Raw genomic sequence first — 25031 nt, forward strand, 5'->3', positions numbered from 1 at the left:
GTCCTCTCTGTCCTCTCTGTCTCTCCTCTCTGTCCTCTCTGTCTTCTCTCTGTCTGTCTTCTCTCTCCTCTCTCTCCTCTCTGTTCTCTCTGTCCTCTCTCTCCTCTCTGTTCTCTCTGTCCTCTCTCTCCTCTCTCTCCTCTCTCTCCTCTCTGTCCTCTCTGTCCTCTCTCTCCTCTCTGTCCTCTCTGTCCTCTCTCTCCTCTCTGTCACCTCTGTCCTCTCTCTCCTCTCTGTCCTCTCCTTGAGTCTTCATGCCTGTAGTGATTTGTAGTGCTGCTGTTGTTTTACACCCCTGCACCTTTGATCTGGGTTGGTTATGATGATTCATATTAGTGTCCCAAACGAGCCTCTATGTAAAGTAAATACATTTTAACTTTGTTCACTATTTTTAACCCTATGGTCCCATTTAGGAGACCGATAGTTGCTATGTTTCCATTAACTTGTCCCGTGATTTGTTTTGTCGACATTTAGAAAGTTTTCATAGAAAACAGATGTGACCGTAGCGACGGTACGTTTCCATTTAACAATCTGGTGTTGATAAAAAAACAGCTAAACATAATGATGTCACACCTCCCGCAAAAAAATAATATCAGAAAAACCTGTTGTTGAACAAAAATGAAGTGTTTCTACTATCCATTTAGTCAAATATGAATAAATTGGGGAGAGCCTATACACACACCTATCTGTTTCATGTCTCAGGTTGCAAAAGACAGAAGGATAGAAAGCAAGAATGTTTCAAATATGTGACATATTCAAACAATTCTCATGTGCCAACGTATCACCACGGTCTGGCAGGGTGAACCCTCCTGTAGGTCTGAGATAATTGGATGGTGAAACTTGCATCCAGCCAATCAAGAAAAGAAAAGCAATTCATGCATTGTGGAAAGTCCGGACAATCCTGCAAAGAAACTTTTTTAAATTTTTTATTCTGATCGGTTAGTCCTCTGGGTTCTGCCTGCTACATAAGTTCTGTTATACTCACAGACATGATTCAAACAGTTCTAGAAACTTCAGAGTGTTTTCTATCCAAATCTACTGATAATATGCATATCTTATATTCCTGGCATGAGTAGTAGTAAGTTGAAATTGGGCACACTATTTATCCAAAAGTGAAAATGCTGCCCCCTATACCTTAAGAAGATTACCTGCTCTGAGACGCTGTGCAGGAACATGTTGCTTCCGGATTCCACACACTCTCTGCTGCCAATGTACGGAAATCCACCACCAGTCGGCCACCGTTTTGGCGTATTGCCAGAGCTGGATTAGCTTCCGGGCAGCTTCTCCTTCAGAGAACAGGGCATCAAAGACCTTCCTCACCTCTCCCACGAACCCCTCCAGGCTATGCTCATATGGCCAGCTGCTGTTCCCATACAGAGGTAGCCCAGGTGAGAGCCCTTCCAGACATCAGCATGATGAGGTAGGCTATTTTGGAGCGATCCGAGGGGAAGGAGGAGGGCTGAAGCTCGAAAGTGAGGGCACACATGTGGAATCAAGTGTGTGCAAAGCTCTCATCAAGGCAAAGGGTGGCTACTTTGAAGAATCTAAAATATATGTTGATTTGTTCAACACTTTTTGGTTACTACATGAATCCATATGTGTGATCTCATAGTTGTTATGTTTTCACTATTATTCTACAATGTAAAAAATAATAAAATAAAGAAAAAAACCTGAATGAGTAGGTGTGTCTAAACTTTTGACAGGTACTGTATATTTTCGGCATATAAAGGAGTTGAGTTGTCTGTAACTTCCTCACTGGCGGTTCTTTTTTAAAGAAACTAAATACGCTTCTCTGCTTCTCTGCTTCTCTGCTCAAATCTGAGCAATAGATGGAATGGAATGTGAGTCTTATTCAGTACATTCAGTTTGTTGCTTGCTTTAAAAAGGCTACCAACTTTGCAAGCAGGCATGCAAGCTAAGATAGATAGATAAGATATCTACTTTAACTTGATAGTCTAGTAAAATATCCAAATCAGCCTTAGTCTAATTAAGGATCTAAATCCCCATTAGTCTAGTATTGGATCTAAATCCCCATTAGTCTAGTATTGGATCTAAATCGCCATTAGTCTAATATAGGATCTAAATCCTCATTAGTCTAGTATTGGATTTAAATCCTCATTAGTCTAGTATAGGATCTAAATCCCCATTAGTCTAGTAAAGGATATAAATCCCTTTTAGTCTAGGATCTAAATCCCCTTTAGTCTAGGAAATGATATAAATCCCCTTTAGTCTAGTAAATTATATAAATCCCAGTGGTTAGTGATGGTTGCAGATCAGCTGTGCGAGTGATTTTAAGCATATTGATCTTTTAAGCAGAGATTTTCTTGTGTTAGTACATTGGCCAATGTCCGTTGCAATAGGCCCGTTTTAGTTTACTTGACTATGAAGTTCGCAAGATTGATACTGACTCAGTCCCCCATAGCTCACTGTAGTTGAAACTTGGTTCAAATATGTTTTACTTTTTGCATAGTTTTCTTAGCTTTTGCTGTGTTGCTCTGTTGCCGCAGCTGCCGTTGACCTTTTATCTAACTAATCCATCACATTTCCAGTAAATATTGTTATTTGTTGGTTTTCTGTGTGTGTGTTTTATGTTATGCAGAGCACCCCATATCTGCAGCTGCAACCCTCCTTTTGACAAAGAAAACTTTGCACCAATTATTATGTTTATTTCCTATCTATGCTTATACTATAGCATCGGCCTATCCGTGACTGTAGAATAACTTGTTAATTATGCACGAAGCGAGGTCATTGGTTCAACGCTTTGATCCTCTGTCCTCTCTGCAGTTGATCGTTTGGAGAGAGGGAATGAGGAGGAATGAGCCAATGTTCCCAAAACTCCACCCCCAGAGTCCCGCCCATGGCCCGACGACATTTACAACAGGCGGCTGGCCAATAGAAAAGAAAGCTGCTGAAGTTTGGCAGCGAGGGCCAACAGGGGAGGGGAGGGGAGGGGGGGGTAGAAAAAGACAAACGGAGCAAGAGAGAGAGAGCGAGAGAGAGAGACCACTTTGGGAGAAGCAGAGTTTCTGTTTTCCTCTGATACTTGTTTGTGTTCCTATGTATACGTAATTACCGGTGATTAGCGCTGTCTCGTGGACGTACAGTCTCTGCGGAGTAATAGCTCCTTATAGCCTATGGACGGACTCATTGAACGCTCAGCTCTGTCCACGGAGAGGAGAGAGGGGACGGGAAGCGGCTGCTAGAATAGTGGAAGACGAGATCAGGAAAGCACAGGAGCTGAGGCAGCCGAGGGGTTCCACTACAAATACTGGAATGGAATAAACCAATGGGTAACCAACAGTTGTGTGCTTTTTGTTCAAAAACGGTTTGTTTTCATTTTATTTGGGCACTTATGGATAACTTTCTTCCAACCACTTTTGACGGAGTTTTCAAACAGAGCAGTGAAGCTACTTCAGAACGGGATCTGTACAGCAGTCTGCTCTGCTCTTTACACACTACCTATCTTGAAATGTTGATATTTTATGTCTAGTGCAGTCTTTGGAAGTATGAAATACGTAGGGATCAAGCTGGTGTAATTTTATCCTTTCAGTCACAGCCATCACTAAAATGGCCAGTTTTGAGGCTTTGGCTCACAGCTCCCGCATGTTGGTGTGGCCTGTCGGTTGTGTGTTTTTGTTTTTGGGCTGCTTATCGGTGGCATCCTCCTCCCACAGCCGCAGGTTAATCTGCTGGCAGGCCATCATGAACTGTCAGACTGAGCCTGGGTGCCATTACGCATATGGACAGTACATGCAGGCGTGCGCTGCTGTTCTGAGAGGGGACAGGAAGAGGTGTCCCAGTCACTGCATCTCCTCTCTGGTGCAGCTCAACCTGACGAAGAACGGGCCTGCGCTTGAGGACTGCAGCTGTGCTTCGGACCCCATCTGCCGGAACACCAAGCGGGCCATCGAGCCGTGCCTCCCCAGGACTAGCAACATGGGCTGCACCGAGGCCCGGATGCAGTGTGAAAGAGACCAGCCGTGCAGCTCTGCCATGCGAGACTATTTAATCTACTGCGGGAAGCTTTTCAGCGGGGCAACTTGCACGAATGCTTGTCGGAATGTGATTGCAGACATGCGCAAAATACCCAAAGCGGAGCTGTTGGATTCATGCGTGTGCGACGGGACCGAGAGGACCATCTGCGAGTATGTCAAGATTAGCATGAAGAACCTGTGCTTCGAAGCTCCTGTGACGGTGGAGGACGGCAGCGGGTCAGAGGACTACGAGGAAGATGATGGGGACTTCCCGGTGTCAGAACCAGAGTTCGTGGGGAGGAGCGCCGGTTCAGGTGGCTCTGCTGTGGGAACCTGTGGTGTTGTGACAACGGTGACTGCATCTGTCCTGATTCTACTAGTGCCTCTTCTTTAAACTCTCCTCATAGTAAAACATATATATGTATATATCAGACTGTTGTTCAGATAAACACATTGATGGCCTTACAAACTCAGACAGTTGTTCAGACCAAGTTGAAACTCTTGCCTTTCCAAACAGACGCCAGTCAGTCTGGCCCAATGCTATTGAAGGAAGAAGTTACTACTCCAAAGAAGAGCAAATGTAATATTTGTTACATAACCAAACTTGCTTTTTTTAAAGAATGACTTTTTTCTGTACTGAAAGATATCGAATCCAGTTAGTATTTTCTATGCAAATATTATATTCAATAACATCATGGAACCTTGTTGTATCACTGGCCTGAAGAAAAATGTCCTTTATTTAAAAAAACAATCAGAAATGGAGACATGGACATCCAGGCCTGCTGTAGACCATTTCTATACTACATGTCACATCAGGCCTGCTGTAGTCCATTTATATACTACATGTCACATCAGGCCTGCTGTAGTCCATTTCTATACTACATGTCACATCAGGCCTGCTGTAGTCCATGTATATACTACATGTCACATCAGGCCTGCTGTAGTCCATTTCTATACTACATGTCACATCAGGCCTGCTGTAGTCCATGTTTATACTACATGTCACATCAGGCCTGCTGTATTCCATTTCTATACTACATGTCACATCAGGCCTGCTGTAGTCCATTTCTATACTACATGTCAAATCAGGCCTGCTGTAGTCCATTTCTATACTACATGTCACATAAGTCCTGCTGTAGTCCATTTCTATACTACATGTCACATCAGGCCTGCTGTAGCCCATTTATATACTACATGTCACATCAGGCCTGCTGTAGTCCAATTATATACTACATGTCACATCAGGCCTGCTGTAGTCCATTTCTATGCTACATGTCACATCAGGCCTGCTGTAGTCCATGTATATACTACATGTCACATCAGGCCTGCTGTAGTCCATGCATATACTACATGTTACATCAGGCCTGCTGTAGTCCATTTCTATACTACATGTCACATCAGGCCTGCTGTAGTCCATTTCTATACTACATGTCACATCAGGCCTGCTGTAGTCCATTTCTATACTACATGTCACATCAGGCCTGCTGTAGTCCATGTATATACTACATGTCACATCAGGCCTGCTGTAGTCCATATATATACCACATGTCACATCAGGCCTGCTGTAGTCCATGTATATACTACATGTCACATCAGGCCTGCTGTAGCCCATATATATACTACATGTCACATCAGGCCTGCTGTAGTCCATATATATACTACATGTCACATCAGGCCTGCTGTAGTCCATTTCTATACTACATGTCACATCAGGCCTGCTGTAGTCCATATATATACTACATGTTACATCAGGCCTGCTGTAGTCCATTTCTATACTACATGTCACATCAGGCCTGCTGTAGTCCATTTCTATACTACATGTCACATCAGGCCTGCTGTAGTCCATATATATACTACATGTCACATCAGGCCTGCTGTAGTCCATATATATACTACATGTTACATCAGGCCTGCTGTAGTCCATTTCTATACTACATGTCACATCAGGCCTGCTGTAGTCCATATATATACTACATGTCACATCAGGCCTGCTGTAGTCCATATATATACTACATGTTACATCAGGCCTGCTGTAGTCCATTTCTATACTACATGTCACATCAGGCCTGCTGTAGTCCATATATATACTACATGTCACATCAGGCCTGCTGTAGTCCATTTCTATACTACATGTCACATCAGGCCTGCTGTAGTCCATTTCTATACTACATGTCACATCAGGCCTGCTGTAGTCCATTTCTATACTACATGTCACATCAGGCCTGCTGTAGTCCATGTATATACTACATGTCACATCAGGCCTGCTTTAGCCCATATATATACTACATGTCACATCAGGCCTGCTGTAGTCCATGTATATACTACATGTCAACAGATGCGGTTCTATTTTGTTACACAGAGATTAAACAATGCAAGGTTTTTATAAAAAACAGTTCACTGCCTATATTTTAATATTTTAACATAATATCATTGATATTGGGTGACTGATGGCCATCTCTATGTATTTAATGAAACTATATGGTGGACTTGTACATATTGTATATTGGTAAATAAATGCATTTTTTAAAGTAATTTATTAATCCTATATTTCCCTGGGGACAGACGTCAATTCAACGTCTATTCCACGTTGGTTCAATGATGTTGAAACAATGTTGATTCAACCAGTGTGAGCCTAGTGGGATGTGTCAATGTCACATCCAAACTTTCAATATAAATGTTGAATAAATATGATTCCTGTCAAAAACATCAGGAAAAAAGTTCAGGATTTAAAGTAAGTGCTGTGTTATTTTGTCTCTTTAAGGCACCTGAATAGTTTATTAAAGCCTATAAATCCAGAGAAGATTCAATCTTTATAAGAATATGTATTCGCTGTTCAGAAAAACCCTCTAATTCCACTGTAAGACTGACTGGCTCGGTGACGTAGCCTACATTCATGACACGCTCCATATTATGTCATGTGTTACTGTTGTTCTGTTTGTTCATTCACCCTAATGTTACTGTTGTTCTGTTTGTTCATTCACCCTAATGTTACTGTTGTTCTGTTTGTTCATTCACCCTAATGTTACTGTTGTTCTGTTTGTTCATTCACCCTAATGTTACTGTTGTTCTGTTTGTTCATTCACCCTAATGTTACTGTTGTTCTGTTTGTTCATTCACCCTAATGTTACTGTTGTTCTGTTTGTTCATTCACCCTAATGTTACTGTTGTTCTGTTTGTTCATTCACCCTAATGTTACTGTTGTTCTGTTTGTTCATTCACCCTAATGTTACTGTTGTTCTGTTTGTTCATTCACCCTAATGTTACTGTTGTTCTGTTTGTTCATTCACCCTAATGTTACTGTTGTTCTGTTTGTTCATTCACCCTAATGTTACTGTTGTTCTGTTTGTTCATTCACCCTAATGTTACTGTTGTTCTGTTTGTTCATTCACCCTAATGTTACTGTTGTTCTGTTTGTTCATTCACCCTAATGTTACTGTTGTTCTGTTTGTTCATTCACCCTAATGTTACTGTTGTTCTGTTTGTTCATTCACCCTAATGTTACTGTTGTTCTGTTTGTTCATTCACCCTAATGTTACTGTTGTTCTGTTTGTTCATTCACCCTAATGTTACTGTTGTTCTGTTTGTTCATTCACCCTAATGTTACTGTTGTTCTGTTTGTTCATTCACCCTAATGTTACTGTTGTTCTGTTTGTTCATTCACCCTAATGTTACTGTTGTTCTGTTTGTTCATTCACCCTAATGTTACTGTTGTTCTGTTTGTTCATTCACCCTAATGTTACTGTTGTTCTGTTTGTTCATTCACCCTAATGTTACTGTTGTTCTGTTTGTTCATTCACCCTAATGTTACTGTTGTTCTGTTTGTTCATTCACCCTAATGTTACTGTTGTTCTGTTTGTTCATTCACCCTAATGTTACTGTTGTTCTGTTTGTTCATTCTAATGTTACTGTTGTTCTGTTTGTTCATTCACCCTAATGTTACTGTTGTTCTGTTTGTTCATTCACCCTAATGTTACTGTTGTTCTGTTTGTTCATTCACCCTAATGTTACTGTTGTTCTGTTTGTTCATTCACCCTAATGTTACTGTTGTTCTGTTTGTTCATTCACCCTAATGTTACTGTTGTTCTGTTTGTTCATTCACCCTAATGTTACTGTTGTTCTGTTTGTTCATTCACCCTAATGTTACTGTTGTTCTGTTTGTTCATTCACCCTAATGTTACTGTTGTTCTGTTTGTTCATTCACCCTAATGTTACTGTTGTTCTGTTTGTTCATTCACCCTAATGTTACTGTTGTTCTGTTTGTTCATTCACCCTAATGTTACTGTTGTTCTGTTTGTTCATTCACCCTAATGTTACTGTTGTTCTGTTTGTTCATTCACCCTAATGTTACTGTTGTTCTGTTTGTTCATTCACCCTAATGTTACTGTTGTTCTGTTTGTTCATTCACCCTAATGTTACTGTTGTTCTGTTTGTTCATTCACCCTAATGTTACTGTTGTTCTGTTTGTTCATTCACCCTAATGTTACTGTTGTTCTGTTTGTTACCCTAATGTTACTGTTGTTCTGTTTGTTCATTCACCCTAATGTTACTGTTGTTCTGTTTGTTCATTCACCCTAATGTTACTGTTGTTCTGTTTGTTCATTCATGTTACTGTTGTTCCTAATGTTACTGTTGTTCTGTTTGTTCATTCACCCTAATGTTACTGTTGTTCTGTTTGTTCATTCACCCTAATGTTACTGTTGTTCTGTTTGTTCATTCACCCTAATGTTACTGTTGTTCTGTTTGTTCATTCACCCTAATGTTACTGTTGTTCTGTTTGTTCATTCACCCTAACGTGACTGTTGACAAACTGCTTTTCTGTTATATTGACTCACTATTTTGGAGAACATGGAAATGGGTTACTAGTTATTTACTAATCTTGTTGACCGTTCGATATAAAACACAAATAACCCACGCAGCCTGGATTGTAACTTGTAGCATTGAAACAGGGCTACTGTTACGTCAGGAGGAGCTTGGAGTGTTGTTGCTGCTCTCGCTTTCTAAATAGTCCTGTTTACCAGAAGGAATAAACATTGACATTTTGGTGTCTTTCAAAAAGCAACACAAAAGGAACGTTTTGCCCTGTTTTGGGGGTTAAAGATTTGACTTGCTTCCAGATAGACCTGTTTATTTATCTACTGATCGTTCTCTCCAATCAAAGGCCTTGGGCTGCGCGACCATCCCAAACATCAACCCAGCTGCGGGCCATGCCAAGTTAACCAGATATGGAACAGACTCAAGTTTTGCAGACGACACTTTCAGGAAATAGTCTTTTAGTTTCAATTCACTGGTTGCAGTTTTATTGCCTCATACTTCAGCATATCTACACAAGGTTAATTTATCTTTATATAGAATATCTATAGGCCTTTACAATGCACTATGTCTAAAACAACCGGTCATGTAGAATTGTTTTCAGGCTGACAGAGTTGGGAAAGGAGTGTTGTCAGACTTCTGCAGAGGTCTTCTTTATGCTGCAAGTCAGTAATTCACTGGTTGAGTGAAGCAGTGACTCCGTTTAACTGGTTGAATGAAGCAGTGACTCCGTTTAACTGGCTGAATGAAGCAGTGACTCAGTTTAACTGGTTGAATGAAGGAGTGACTCAGTTTAACTGGTTGAATGAAGCAGTGACTCCGTTTAACTGGTTGAATGAAGCAGTGACTCAGTTTAACTGGTTGAATGAAGCAGTGACTCAGTTTAACTGGTTGAATGAAGCAGTGACTCAGTTTAACTGGCTGAATGAAGCAGTGACTCGGTTTAACTGGTTGAATGAAGCAGTGACTCCGTTTAACTGGCTGAATGAAGCAGTGACTCAGTTTAACTGGTTGAATGAAGCAGTGACTCCGTTTAACTGGCTGAATGAAGCAGTGACTCAGTTTAACTGGCTGAATGAAGCAGTGACTCGGTTTAACTGGTTGAGTGAAGCAGTGACTCGGTTTAACTGGTTGAATGAAGCAGTGACTCAGTTTAACTGGCTGAATGAAGCAGTGACTCAGTTTAACTGGTTGAATGGAGCAGTGACTCAGTTTAACTGGCTGAATGAAGCAGTGACTCAGTTTAACTGGCTGAGTGAAGCAGTGACTCAGTTTAACTGGTTGAATGAAGCAGTGACTCAGTTTAACTGGTTGAATGAAGCAGTGACTCAGATTAACTGGCTGAATGAAGCAGTGACTCAGTTTAACTGGCTGAATGAAGCAGTGACTTGGTTTAACTGGTTGAATGAAGCAGTGACTCAGTTTAACTGGCTGAATGAAGCAGTGACTCAGTTCAACTGGTTGAACGAAGCAGTGACTCAGTTTAACTGGTTGAATGAAGCAGTGACTCAGTTTAACTGGCTGAATGAAGCAGTGACTCAGGTTAACTGGCTGAATGAAGCAGTGACTCAGTTTAACTGGTTGAATGGAGCAGTGACTCAGATTAACTGGCTGAATGAAGCAGTGACTCAGTTTAACTGGCTGAATGAAGCAGTGACTCGGGTTAACTGGTTGAATGAAGCTGTGACTCAGTTTAACTGGTTGAGTGAAGCAGTGTGTTTAACTGGTTGAGTGAAGCAGTGACTCAGTTTAACTGGTTGAATGGAGCAGTGACTCAGTTTAACTGGTTGAATGAAGCAGTGACTTGGGTTAACTGGTTGAATGAAGCAGTGACTCAGTTTAACTGGTTGAATGAAGCAGTGACTTGGGTTAACTGGTTGAATGAAGCAGTGACTCAGTTTAACTGGTTGAATGGAGCAGTGACTCAGTTTAACTGGCTGAATGGAGCAGTGACTCAGTTTAACTGGCTGAGTGAAGCAGTGACTCAGTTTAACTGGTTGAATGAAGCAGTGACTCAGTTTAACTGGTTGAATGAAGCAGTGACTCAGATTAACTGGCTGAATGAAGCAGTGACTCAGTTTAACTGGCTGAATGAAGCAGTGACTTGGTTTAACTGGTTGAATGAAGCAGTGACTCAGTTTAACTGGCTGAATGAAGCAGTGACTCAGTTCAACTGGTTGAACGAAGCAGTGACTCAGTTTAACTGGTTGAATGAAGCAGTGACTCAGTTTAACTGGCTGAATGAAGCAGTGACTCAGGTTAACTGGCTGAATGAAGCAGTGACTCAGTTTAACTGGTTGAATGGAGCAGTGACTCAGATTAACTGGCTGAATGAAGCAGTGACTCAGTTTAACTGGCTGAATGAAGCAGTGACTCGGGTTAACTGGTTGAATGAAGCAGTGACTCAGTTTAACTGGTTGAGTGAAGCAGTGACTCAGTTTAACTGGTTGAGTGAAGCAGTGACTCAGTTTAACTGGTTGAATGGAGCAGTGACTCAGTTTAACTGGTTGAATGAAGCAGTGACTTGGGTTAACTGGTTGAATGAAGCAGTGACTCAGTTTAACTGGTTGAATGAAGCAGTGACTTGGGTTAACTGGTTGAATGAAGCAGTGACTCAGTTTAACTGGTTGAATGGAGCAGTGACTCAGTTTAACTGGTTGAATGGAGCAGTGACTCAGTTTAACTGGTTGAATGGAGCAGTGACTCAGTTTAACTGGTTGAATGGAGCAGTGACTCAGTTTAACTGGTTGAATGGAGCAGTGGCTCGGTTTATTAACTGACTGTTGTCAAACACATCTGTCACTGATAAATCAACCCTTTTACTCTCCCCCTCCTCACCCCTCACCTCACCCCCCTCCTCACCCCTCACCTCACCTCACCCCTCACCTCACCCCTCACCTTACCCCCTCCTCACCCCTCACCTCACCTCACCCCTCACCTCACCCCCCTCACCTCACCCCCTCCTCACCCCTCACCTCACCCCTCACCTCACCCCCTCCTCACCCCTCACCTCACCCCTCACCTCACCCCCCCTCCTCACCCCCTCCTCACCCCTCACCTCACCCCCTCCTCACCCCTCACCTCACCCCCACCTCACCCCTCACCTCACCCCCCCTCCTCACCCCTCACCTCACCCCTCACCTCACCCCTCCCCAAATATAGACTGAAGTTTAAGATGAATATAAACACAAACATATCTTCATAATATGTAGGCCTACATTATTATTTTAATTAATGCTCAACATTTGAAAATGCTTTCCCCCCCCAAAAATATTAAATATTATAATATATATGTATATATATGCCAATATATGTTTTAATATGAGTAATACAGTGAGGTCAATGTTCATGTTTGGGAGATGTTCAATTACTAATTGATCAAATTTTTGTAGATTCCATTACGTTTTATTTTCTATTGAAATGATTTGAAGATTCGAAAGATGCCTGTTGACACGAAGCACCAGAGTCACTGGGAAGTTCATCGACTCGCCTCTGACAATACAGTAGGAAGAAAAGGCTTTCATTGACTGCAAAATAACAACAGCATTTAGGACGGCCCTCTTCTCTACTGCAGCAGAGTCTAATTATGGTGCAAAATAACAACAGCATTTAGGACGGCCCTCTTCTCTACTGCAGCAGAGTCTAATTATGGTGCAAAAGTTAACTAAAGTTATTCTAGCCTATTGTTCAGTAATATTCATATTATTACATTGTAACCACCATTATTATCATTACATTTTTCATTGATTTATAGTCATTTATTAAGGATTGCACAATTTGTCAAATTAGGGCTTTACATTTTTATTAAATGTTTTTCCTATGGTGCAAAAACACAAAGTTAATTTGTTTATTTGTTTGTTTATTTCTTAGCATTTGGCATAACATCTCTCTGACTAGAGTAAGATAGATTTCACAACATCTCTCTGACTAGAGTAGGATAGATTTCATAACATCTCTCTGACTAGAGTAGGATAGATTTCATAACATCTCTCTGACTGGAGTAGGATAGATTTCATAACATCTCTCTGACTAGAGTAGGATAGATTTCATAATATCTCTCTGACTAGAGTAGGATAGATTTCATAACATCTCTCTGACTAGAGTAGGATAGATTTCATAACATCTCTCTGACTAGAGTAGGATAGATTTCATAACATCTCTCTGACTAGAGTAAGATAGATTTCACAACATCTCTCTGACTAGAGTAGGATAGATTTCATAACATCTCTCTGACTAGAGTAGGATAGATTTCATAACATCTCTCTGACTAGAGTAGGATAGATTTCACAACATCTCTCTGACTAGAGTAGGATAGATTTCATAACATCTCTCTGACTGGAGTAGGATAGATTTCATAACATCTCTCTGACTAGAGTAGGATAGATTTCATAACATCTCTCTGACTAGAGTAGGATAGATTTCATAACATCTCTCTGACTAGAGTAGGATAGATTTCATAACATCTCTCTGACTAGAGTAGGATAGATTTCATAACATCTCTCTGACTAGAGTAGGATAGATTTCATAACATCTCTCTGACTAGAGTAGGATAGATTTCATAACATCTCTCTGACTGGAGTAGGATAGATTTCATAACATCTCTCTGACTAGAGTAGGATAGATTTCATAACATCTCTCTGACTAGAGTAGGATAGATTTCATAACATCTCTCTGACTAGAGTAGGATAGATTTCATAACATCTCTCTGACTAGAGTAGGATAGATTTCATAACATCTCTCTGACTAGAGTAGGATAGATTTCATAACATCTCTCTGACTAGAGTAGGATAGATTTCATAACATCTCTCTGACTAGAGTAGGATAGATTTCATAACATCTCTCTGACTAGAGTAGGATAGATTTCATAACATCTCTCTGACTAGAGTAGGATAGATTTCATAACATCTCTCTGACTAGAGTAGGATAGATTTCATAACATCTCTCTGACTAGAGTAGGATAGATTTCTCCTCTTGGAACAGTTTAAAGAGGGAGGGAATACTCCAGCTCGGCCCTCTCTCTCTCTTTCTTTTTCTTTCTCTCTTCATTTATCCAGTAAGTTACAACACTGTGAAAAGGCCCAGCATGCGCCGGTCTATAATGTGGACTGCATCAATGGATGTTGCAAAAATTCTCACTAAACTACTTTTCATAAAACATCCCTACAGAGTAATGAATAACAAGTATTTGATTAATACAGTAGGCCTACCACAACATTGCATTCGGAAAGTATTCAGACCTTTTACATTTTCGCTTTGTCATTGTGGGGTATTGTGATGTCATTGTGGGGTATTGTGATGTCATTATGGGGTATTGTGATGTCATTGTCGGATATTGTGATGTCATTGTGGGGTATTGTGTGTAGATTGATAAGGATTTTTTTTTTTAAATGTCATACATTTTAAAGGCTGTGATGTAATAAAATGTGGAAAAACAGGATTTTAGAACATTTTGCAAATGTATTACAAATAAATGACAAATAAATAAAACAGAAACGTAGAGCTCCGAGATAGGATTATGTCAAGGCATAGATCTTCGGAAGGGAAGAAGAATATTTCTGCTGCATTGAAGGTCCCCTAGAACACAGTTGCCTCCATAAATGGCAGAAGTTCAGAATCACCAAGACTCTTCCGAGAGCTGGCCACCGGGCCAAACTTAGCGATCGGGGAGAATCAAATCAAATCTAATTTTATTGGTCACATACACATGGTTAGCAGATGTTATTGCGAGTGAAGCGAAGTTATATGTATCAGTATTTGTATCAGTATATGTATTATATTATCAGTTATATGCAGTTATATCTAAAAAGTAATCCAACAATTTCACAACAACTACCTTATACACACAAGTGTAAAGGAATGATTAAGAATATGTACATATAAATATATGGATGAGTGATGGCCGAACGGCATAGGCAAGATGCAGTAGATGGTATAGAGTACAGTATATACATATGAGATGAGTAGTGTAGGGTATGTAAACATCATATAAAGTGGTATATTTATAGTGACTAGTAATACATTTATTACATCCAATTTTTAATTATTAAGTGGCTAGAGATTTCAGTCCGTATGTTGGCAGCAGCCACTCTTTTTCAATCTCTCGGTCCCAGCTTTGATGCTGTACTGACCTCCCCTTCTGGATGATAGTGGGGTGAACAGGCAGTGGCTCGGGTGGTTGTTGTACTTGATGATCTTTATGGCCTTCCTGTGACATCGGGTGGTGCAGGTGTTCTGCAGGGCAGGTAGTTTGCCCCCTGTGATGTGTTGTGCAGACCTCACAACCCACTGGAGAGCCTTATGGTTGTGCGCAGAGCAGTTGCCATACCAGGCAATGATACAGCCCGACAGGATGCTCTCGATTGTGCATCTGTAAAAGTTTGTGAGTGTTTTTGGTGACAAGACAAATTGCTTCAGCCTCCTGAGGCGCTTTTGCGCCTTCTTCACCACGCTGTCTGTGTGGGTGGACCAATTCAGTTTGTCCGGGATGTGCAACTTAAAATTAACTACCCTCTCCACTACTGTCCCATCGATGTGGATAGGGGGATGCTCACTCTGCTGTTTCCTGAAGTCCACAATCATCTCCTTTGTTTTGTTGATGTTGAGTGTGAGATTATTTTCCTGACACTCCCAGGGCCCTCACCTCCCTGGGCCCTCACCTCCCTGTAGGCCGTCTCGTCGTTGTTGGTAATCAAGCCTACCACTGTAGTGTCGTCTGCAAACTTTATGATTGAGTTGGAGGCGTGCTTGGCCACGCAGTCATGGGTGAACAGGGAGTACAGGAGAGGGCTGAGAACGCACCCTTGTGGGTCCCCAGTGTTGAGGATCAGCAGGGTGGAGATGTTGTTTGCTATGATGTTGTTTGCTATCCTCACCACCTGGGGGCGTCCCGTCAGAAAGTCCAGGACCCAGTTGCACAGGGCGGGGTTGAGACCCAGGGTCTCGAGTTTAATGATGAGATTGGAAGATGCAATGGTGTTAAATGCTGAGCTGTAGTCAATGAACAGCATTCTTACATCGGTATTCCTCTTGTCCAGATGGGTTAGGGCAGTGTGCAGTGTGGTTGAGATTGCGTTGTCTGTGGACCTTTTGGGGCAGTAAGCAAATTGGAGTGGGTCTAGGGTGTCAGGTAGGGTGGAGGTGATATGATCCTTGTCTAGTCTCTCAAAGCACTTCATGATGACGGAAGTGAGTGCTACGGGGAGATACTAGTTTAGCACAGTTACCTTAGCTTTCTTGGGAACAGGAACAATGGTGGCCCTCTTGAAGCATGTGGGAACAGCAGACTGGGATAGGGATTGCTTGAATATGTCCGTAAACACACCAGTCAGCTGGTCTGCGCATGCTCTGAGGATAAGGCTAGGAATGCCATCTGGGCCGGCAGCCCTGCGAGGGTTAACACGTTTAAATGTTTTACTCATGTCTGCTGCAGTGAAGGAGAGCCCGCAGGTTTTTGTAGCGGGCAGTGTCAGTGGCACTGTATTGTCCTCAAAGCGAGCTAAGAAGTTGTTAAGTCTGTCTGGGAACAAGACATCGTGGTCTGCGACGGGGCTGGTTTTTCTTTCTGATGCTTAGCTTGTTTGATTGCCTTGTGGAGGGAATAGCTACATTGTTTGTATAGCTACATTGTTTGTATTCGGTCATGTTTCCGGTTGCCTTGCCCTAGTTAAAAGCAGTGGTTTGCGCTTTAAGTTTTGCGCGAATGCTGCATCAATTCATGGTTTCTGGTTTGGGAAGGTTTTAATAGTCGCCATGGGTACAACATCACCGATGCACTTGCTAATAAACTCGCACACTGAATCAGCATATACATCAATGTTGTTGTCTGAGGCTATCCGGAACATGTCCCAGTCCACGTGATTGAAGCAATCTTGAAGCGTGGAAGAAGGGCATTGGTCAAGGAGGTGACCAAGAACCCGATGGTTAATCTGACAGATCTCCAGAGTTCCTCTGTGGAGATGGGAGAACCTTCCAGAAGGACAACCATCTCTACAGCATTCCACCAATCAGGCATTTATGCTAGAGTGGCCAGATGGAAGCCACTCCTCAGTAAAAGGAACATGACAGTCCGCTTGGAGTTTGCCAAAAGGCACCTAAAGGACTCTCAGACCATGCGATAATTGATTCCTTGGTCTGATGAAACCAAGATTGAACTCTTTGGACTGAATGCCAATGGTCACGTCTGGAGGAATCCAGGCACAGCTCATCACCTGGCCAATACCAACCCTATGGTGAAGCATGGTGATGGAAGCGGCAGGGACTGGGAGACTAGTCAGGATTGAGGGAAAGATGAATGGAGCAAAGTACAGAGAGATCCTTGATGAAAACCAGCTCCAGCTCACTCAGCGTACTCAGGACCTCAGACTGGGGGCGAAGGTTCACCTTCCAACAGGACAACAACCCTATGCACACAGCCAAGACAACGAAGGAGTGGCTTCAGGACAAGTCTCTGAATGTCCTTAAGTGGCCCACCCAGAGCCCAGACCTGAATGCGATCTAACATCTCTGGGGAGACCTGAAAATAGCTGTGCAGCGATGCTCCCCATCCAACCTGACAGAGCTTGAGAGGATCCACAGAGAACAATGGGAGAAACCCCCCCTAAATACAGATGTGCCAAGCTTGTAGCATCTACCCAAGAAGACTAGAGGCTGTAATCACTGCCAAAGTTGCTTCAACAAAGTACTGAGTAAAGGGTCTGAATACCTGATATTTCAGTGTTTTATATTTTAAAAAATGCAAACATTTCTAAAAACATATTTTCGTTTTGTCATTATGGGGTATTGTGATGTCATTATGGGGTATTGTGATGTCATTATGGGGTATTGTGATGTCATTATGGGGTGTTTAGATGAGGGGGAGAACACTGTTGAATCCATTTTAGAATAAAACTGTAAAGTGGCAAAATGTGGAAAAAGTGAAGGGGTCTGAATACGTTCCGAATGCACTGCATATCAATATGCTTCATATATGCTGTGTATTTATTTAGTAGGCTATTGGACATTGTCAGTGATAACAGACTAGGTATGTTTTCCTAAGTTATTGTGCTTTATTAAATCTAAATCGGCATCATGAGTATTGAGGCTATTGCAAAACTTTGATAAACTTTCTGAATATTTAATAACAATGTTTTTTATTGTATTTCCAGACATTTTCCAGTAACTTTTTTGATTGAATGTCTGACTTTCTCCAGATGGTTCTGTGTCATTCTGTGCCTTGTGTTGATGTAGCTGCTGAGGGGGTTAGGGTTAGGGGACGCTATAGAAAGGAATGCATTTGATTGCATAGATGGTACTTTTACTAGACGCTGATACGTGAGTATTAACTGGGATAGCTAGTCATTTCCTGTAGTACTTAACAGGATGGAACAACCCTCCCCCAACACACACACACACACTTCACAGGAGTTGTTACGAATTCCCTGCCAGTGACTCTTATCGTGTCCCCGGCGTGTACCAGGTGATTATATAATAACAAAAATAGTAATAATAAATAACCCCCTAAACCTAATAATAACTGTGTTCTTAAGAAACTGAATAAGTTACCAGGTCTTTGAGTATGTTTGTGGGTTCCTGTTTCAGGTCTGTGAGTGTGTGTATGTGTATGTGTGTGTGTGTGTGTGTGTGTGTGTGTGTGTGTTTCAGGTCTGTGTGTGTGTGTGTGTGTGTAGTTTTTCTGTTCTGTGTGTGTGTAGTATTTCAGGTCTGTGTGTGTGTGTGTGTGTGTGTGTTAGTGTTTCAGTTCTGTGTGTGTGTTGTGTTTAAGGTCTGTGTGTGTGTGTGTTTTAGTGTTAGTGTTTAAGGTCTCTGTGTTAGTGTTTAAGGTCTGTGTGTGTGTTAGTGTTTTTCTGTTGTGTGTGTGTGTGTGTGTTAGTGTGTGTGTTAGTGTCTGTGTGTGTGTGTGTGTGTGTGTGTGTGTGTTAGTGTTTCAGGTCTCTGTGTGTGTTGGTGTTTAAGGTCTGTGTGTGTGTTAGTGTTTAAGGTCTCTGTGTGTGTTAGTGTTTAAGGTCTCTGTGTTTTAGTGTTAGTGTTTAAGGTCTCTGTGTGTGTTAGTGTTTAAGGTCTGTGTGTGTGTTAGTGTTTAAGGTCTGTGTGTGTGTGTGTGTGTGTGGTGTGTGTGTGTTTTAGTGTGTGTGTCTCTGTGTGTGTTGTGTTTAAGGTGTGTGTGTGTGTGTGTGTGTGTGTGTGTGTGTGTTAGTGTTTCAGGTCTCTGTGTGTGTGTTAGTGTTTCAGGTCTCTGTGTGTGTGTTACTGTTTCAGGTCTCTGTGTGTGTGTGTTTCAGGTCTCTGTGTGTGTGTGTTTCAGGTCTGTGTGATTGTCTGCGTTAGTGTTTCAGGTCTGTGTGTGTGTGTGTGTTAGTGTTTAAGGTCTCTGTGTGTGTTGGTGTTTCAGGTCTGTGTGTGTGTGTGTGTGTGTTAGTGTTTAAGGTCTCTGTGTGTGTTAGTGTTTCAGGTCTCTGTGTGTGTTAGTGTTTCAGGTCTCTGTGTGTGTTAGTGTTTCAGGTCTCTGTGTGTGTTAGTGTTTAAGGTCTGTGTGTGTGTGTTTTAGTGTTAGTGTTTAAGGTCTCTGTGTGTGTTAGTGTTTAAGGTCTCTGTGTGTGTTAGTGTTTTATTTAACCAGCCACTTGAGAACATGTTCTTTAATACTACAGTACTTTACCTATTCATTACACTGTTCCATGGCTACAGTACTTTACCTATTCATTACACTGTTCCATGGCTACAGTACTTTACCTATTCATTACACTGTTCCATGGCTACAGTACTTTACCTATTCATTACACTGTTCCATGGCTACAGTACTTTACCTATTCATTACACTGTTCCATGGCTACAGTACTTTACCTATTCATTACACTGTTCCATGGCTACAGCTTTACCTATTCATTACACTGTTCCATGGCTACAGTACTTTACCTATTCATTACACTGTTCCATGGCTACAGTACTTTACCTATTCATTACACTGTTCCATGGCTACAGTACTTTACCTATTCATTACACTGTTCCATGGCTACAGTACTTTACCTATTCATTACACTGTTCCATGGCTACAGTACTTTACCTATTCATTACACTGTTCCATGGCTACAGTACTTTACCTATTCATTACACTGTTCCATGGCTACAGTACTTTACCTATTCATTACACTGTTCCATGGCTACAGTACCTATTTTACCTATTCATTACACTGTTCCATGGCTACAGTACTTTACCTATTCACTGTTACACTGTTCATTACACTGTTCCATGGCTACAGTACTTTACCTATTCATTACACTGTTCCATGGCTACAGTACTTTACCTATTCATTACACTGTTCCATGGCTACAGTACTTTACCTATTCATTACACTGTTCCATGGCTACAGTACTGTTCCACCTACTTTACCATTCATTACACTGTTCCATGGCTACAGTACTTTACCTATTCATTACACTGTTCCATGGCTACAGTACTTTACCTATTCATTACACTGTTCCATGGCTACAGTACTTTACCTATTCATTACACTGTTCCATGGCTACAGTACTTTACCTATTCATTACACTGTTCCATGGCTACAGTACTTTACCTATTCATTACACTGTTCCATGGCTACAGTACTTTACCTATTCATTACACTGTTCCATGGCTACAGTACTTTACCTATTCATTACACTGTTCCATGGCTACAGTACTTTACCTATTCATTACACTGTTCCATTACACTGTTCCATGGCTACAGTACTTTACCTATTCATTACACTGTTCCATGGCTACAGTACTTTACCTATTCATTACACTGTTCCATGGCTACAGTACTTTACCTATTCATTACACTGTTCCATGGCTACAGTACTTTACCTATTCATTACACTGTTCCATGGCTACAGTACTTTACCTATTCATTACACTGTTCCATGGCTACAGTACTTTACCTATTCATTACACTGTTCCATGGCTACAGTACTTTACCTATTCATTACACTGTTCCATGGCTACAGTACTTTACCTATTCATTACACTGTTCCATGCTACAGTACTTTACCTATTCATTACACTGTTCCAGCTACACTTTTACCTATTATTCATTACACTGTTCCATGGCTACAGTACTTTACCTATTCATTACACTGTTCCATGGCTACAGTACTTTACCTATTCATTACACTGTTCCATGGCTACAGTACTTTACCTATTCATTACACTGTTCCATGGCTACAGTACTTTACCTATTCATTACACTGTTCCATGGCTACAGTACTTTACCTATTCATTACACTGTTCCATGGCTACAGTACTTTACCTATTCATTACACTGTTCCATGGCTACAGTACTTTACCTATTCATTACACTGTTCCATGGCTACAGTACTTTACCTATTCATTACACTGTTCCATGGCTACAGTACTTTACCTATTCATTACACTGTTCCATGGCTACAGTACTTTACCTATTCATTACACTGTTCCATGGCTACAGTACTTTACCTATTCATTACACTGTTCCATTCTTTACCATTCATTACACTGTTCCACAGTACTTTACCTATTCATTACACTGTTCCATGGCTACAGTACTTTACCTATTCATTACACTGTTCCATGGCTCAGTACTTTACCTATTCATTACACTGTTCCATGGCTACAGTACTTTACCTATTCATTACACTGTTCCATGGCTACAGTACTTTACCTATTCATTACACTGTTCCATGGCTGTACTTTACCTATTCATTACACTGTTCCTACAGTACTTTACCTATTCATTACACTGTTCCATGGCTACAGTACTTTACCTATTCATTACACTGTTCCATGGCTACAGTACTTTACCTATTCATTACACTGTTCCATGGCTACAGTACTTTACCTATTCATTACACTGTTCCATGGCTACAGTACTTTACCTATTCATTACACTGTTCCATGGCTACAGTACTTTACCTATTCATTACACTGTTCCATGGCTACAGTACTTTACCTATTCATTACACTGTTCCATGGCTACAGTACTTTACCTATTCATTACACTGTTCCATGGCTACAGTACTTTACCTATTCATTACACTGTTCCATGGCTACAGTACCTATTCATTACCTATTCATTACACTGTTCCATGGTACCTATTTACCTATTCATTACACTGTTCCATGGCTACAGTACTTTACCTATTCATTACACTGTTCCATGGCTACAGTACTTTACCTATTCATTACACTGTTCCATGGCTACAGTACTTTACCTATTCATTACACTGTTCCATGGCTACAGTACTTTACCTATTCATTACACTGTTCCATGGCTACAGTACTTTACCTATTCATTACACTGTTCCATGGCTACAGTACTTTACCTATTCATTACACTGTTCCATGGCTACAGTACTTTACCTATTCATTACACTGTTCCATGGCTACAGTACTTTACCTATTCATTACACTGTTCCATGGCTACAGTACTTTTCCCTATTCATTACACTGTTCCATGGCTACAGTACTTTACCTATTCATTACACTGTTCCATGGCTACAGTACTTTACCTATTCATTACACTGTTCCATGGCTACAGTACTTTACCTATTCATTACACTGTTCCATGGCTACAGTACTTTACCTATTCATTACACTGTTCCATGGCTACAGTACTTTACCTATTCATTACACTGTTCCATGGCTACAGTACTTTACCTATTCTGTTCCATGGCTACACACTACCTATTCATTTCCATGGCTACAGTACTTTACCTATTCATTACACTGTTCCATGGCTACAGTACTTTACCTATTCATTACACTGTTCCATGGCTACAGTACTTTACCTATTCATTACACTGTTCCATGGCTACAGTACTTTCTATTCATTACACTGTTCCATGGCTACAGTACTTTACCTATTCATTACACTGTTCCATGGCTACAGTTTTACCTATTCATTTACACTGTTCCTGTTACCACCTATTCATTACACTGTTCCATGGCTACAGTACTTTATTCATTACACTGTTCCATGGCTACAGTACTTTACCTATTCATTACACTGTTCCATGGCTATTCATTACACAGTTCCATGGCTTTACCTATTCATTACACTGTTCCATGGCTACAGTACTTTACCTATTCATTACACTGTTCCATGGCTACAGTACTTTACCTATTCATTACACTGTTCCATGGCTACAGTACTTTACCTATTCATTACACTGTTCCATGGCTACAGTACTTTACCTATTCATTACACTGTTCCATGGCTACAGTACTTTACCTATTCATTACACTGTTCCATGGCTACAGTACTTTACCATTACACTGTTCATTACACTGTTCCATGGCTACAGTACTTTACCTATTCATTACACTGTTCCATGGCTACAGTACTTTACCTATTCATTACACTGTTCCATGGCTACAGTACTATTTTACCTATTCATTACACTGTTCCATGGCTACAGTACTTTACCTATTCATTACACTGTTCCATGGCTACAGTACTTTACCTATTCATTACACTGTTCCATGGCTACAGTACTTTACCTATTCATTACACTGTTCCATGGCTACAGTACTTTACCTATTCATTACACTGTTCCATGGCTTTACCTATTCATTACACTGTTCCATGGCTACAGTACTTTACCTATTCATTACACTGTTTGGCTACAGTACTTTACCTATTCATTACACTGTTCCATGGCTACAGTACTTTACCTATTCATTACACTGTTCCATGGCTACAGTACTTTACCTATTCATTACACTGTTCCATGGCTACAGTACTTTACCTATTCATTACACTGTTCCATGGCTACAGTACTTTACCTATTCATTACACTGTTCCTTTACAGTACTTTACCTATTCATTCTACCTATTCATTACACTGTTCCATGGCTACAGTACTTTACCTATTCATTACACTGTTCCATGGCTACAGTACTTTACCTATTCATTACACTGTTCCATGGCTACAGTACTTTACCTATTCATTACACTGTTCCATGGCTACAGTACTTTACCTATTCATTACACTGTTCCATTACTTTACCTATTCATTACACTGTTCCATGGCTACAGTACTTTACCTATTCATTACACTGTTCCATGGCTACAGTTCATATTCATTACACTGTTCCATGGCTACAGTACTTTACCTATTCATTACACTGTTCCATGGCTACAGTACTTTACCTATTCATTACACTGTTCCATGGCTACAGTACTTTACCTATTCATTACACTGTTCCATGGCTACAGTACTTTACCTATTCATTACACTGTTCCATGGCTACAGTACTTTACCTATTCATTACACTGTTCCATGGCTACAGTACTTTACCTATTCATTACACTGTTCCATGGCTACAGTACTTTACCTATTCATTACACTGTTCCATGGCTACACTTTACCTATTCATTACACTGTTCCATGGCTACAGTACTTTACCTATTCATTACACTGTTCCATGGCTACAGTACTTTACCTATTCATTACACTGTTCCATGGCTACAGTACTTTACCTATTCATTACACTGTTCCATGGCTACAGTACTTTACCTATTCATTACACTGTTCCATGGCTACAGTACTTTACCTATTCATTACACTGTTCCATGGCTACAGCTACTTTACCTATTCATTACACTGTACTGGACTTATACCTATTCATTACACTGTTCCATGGCTACAGTACTTTACCTATTCATTACACTGTTCCATGGCTACAGTACTGTTACCTATTCATTACACTGTTCCATGGCTACAGTACTTTACCTATTCATTACACTGTTCCATGGCTACATTACACTGTTGTGGTACAGTACTTTACCTATTCATTACACTGTTCCATGGCTACAGTACTTTACCTATTCATTACACTGTTTCCATGGCTACAATGGCTACTTTACCTATTCATTACACTGTTTGGCCACTTTACCTATTCATTACACTGTTCCTACAGTACTTTACCTATTCATTACACTGTTCCATGGCTACAGTACTTTACCTATTCATTACACTGTTCCATGGCTACAGTACTTTACCTATTCATTACACTGTTCCACTACAGTACTTTACCTATTCATTACACTGTTCCATGGCTACAGTACTTTACCTATTCATTACACTGTTCCATGGCTACAGTACTTTACCTATTCATTACACTGTTCCATGGCTACAGTACTTTACCTATTCATTACACTGTTCCATGGCTACAGTACTTTACCTATTCATTACACTGTTCCATGGCTACAGTACTTTACCTATTCATTACAC

At 40.8% G+C, this 25031-nt stretch overlaps 1 protein-coding gene across 1 annotated transcript; it reads left to right on the plus strand.

Moving 5' to 3' along the window:
• Positions 1 to 2956: 2956 nt before the first annotated feature.
• Positions 2957 to 6506, plus strand: gas1a (growth arrest-specific 1a). The gene has a single exon (XM_024416690.2). It carries the CDS (start codon positions 3568 to 3570, stop codon positions 4366 to 4368), a length of 801 nt encoding a protein of 266 aa, XP_024272458.1. The 5' UTR covers positions 2957 to 3567; the 3' UTR covers positions 4369 to 6506.
• The last annotated feature ends 18525 nt before the right edge of the window (positions 6507 to 25031 follow it).

The sequence above is a fragment of the Oncorhynchus tshawytscha genome, linkage group LG12 (genome assembly GCF_018296145.1).
Source record: "Oncorhynchus tshawytscha isolate Ot180627B linkage group LG12, Otsh_v2.0, whole genome shotgun sequence".
NCBI classification, from domain to species: Eukaryota; Metazoa; Chordata; class Actinopteri; order Salmoniformes; family Salmonidae; genus Oncorhynchus; species Oncorhynchus tshawytscha.

Coding starts and splice junctions, on each gene's coding strand:
- gas1a (XM_024416690.2), top strand. CDS start 3,568: ATGGCCAGTTTTGAGGCTTTGGCTCACAGCTCCCGCATGTTGGTGTGG.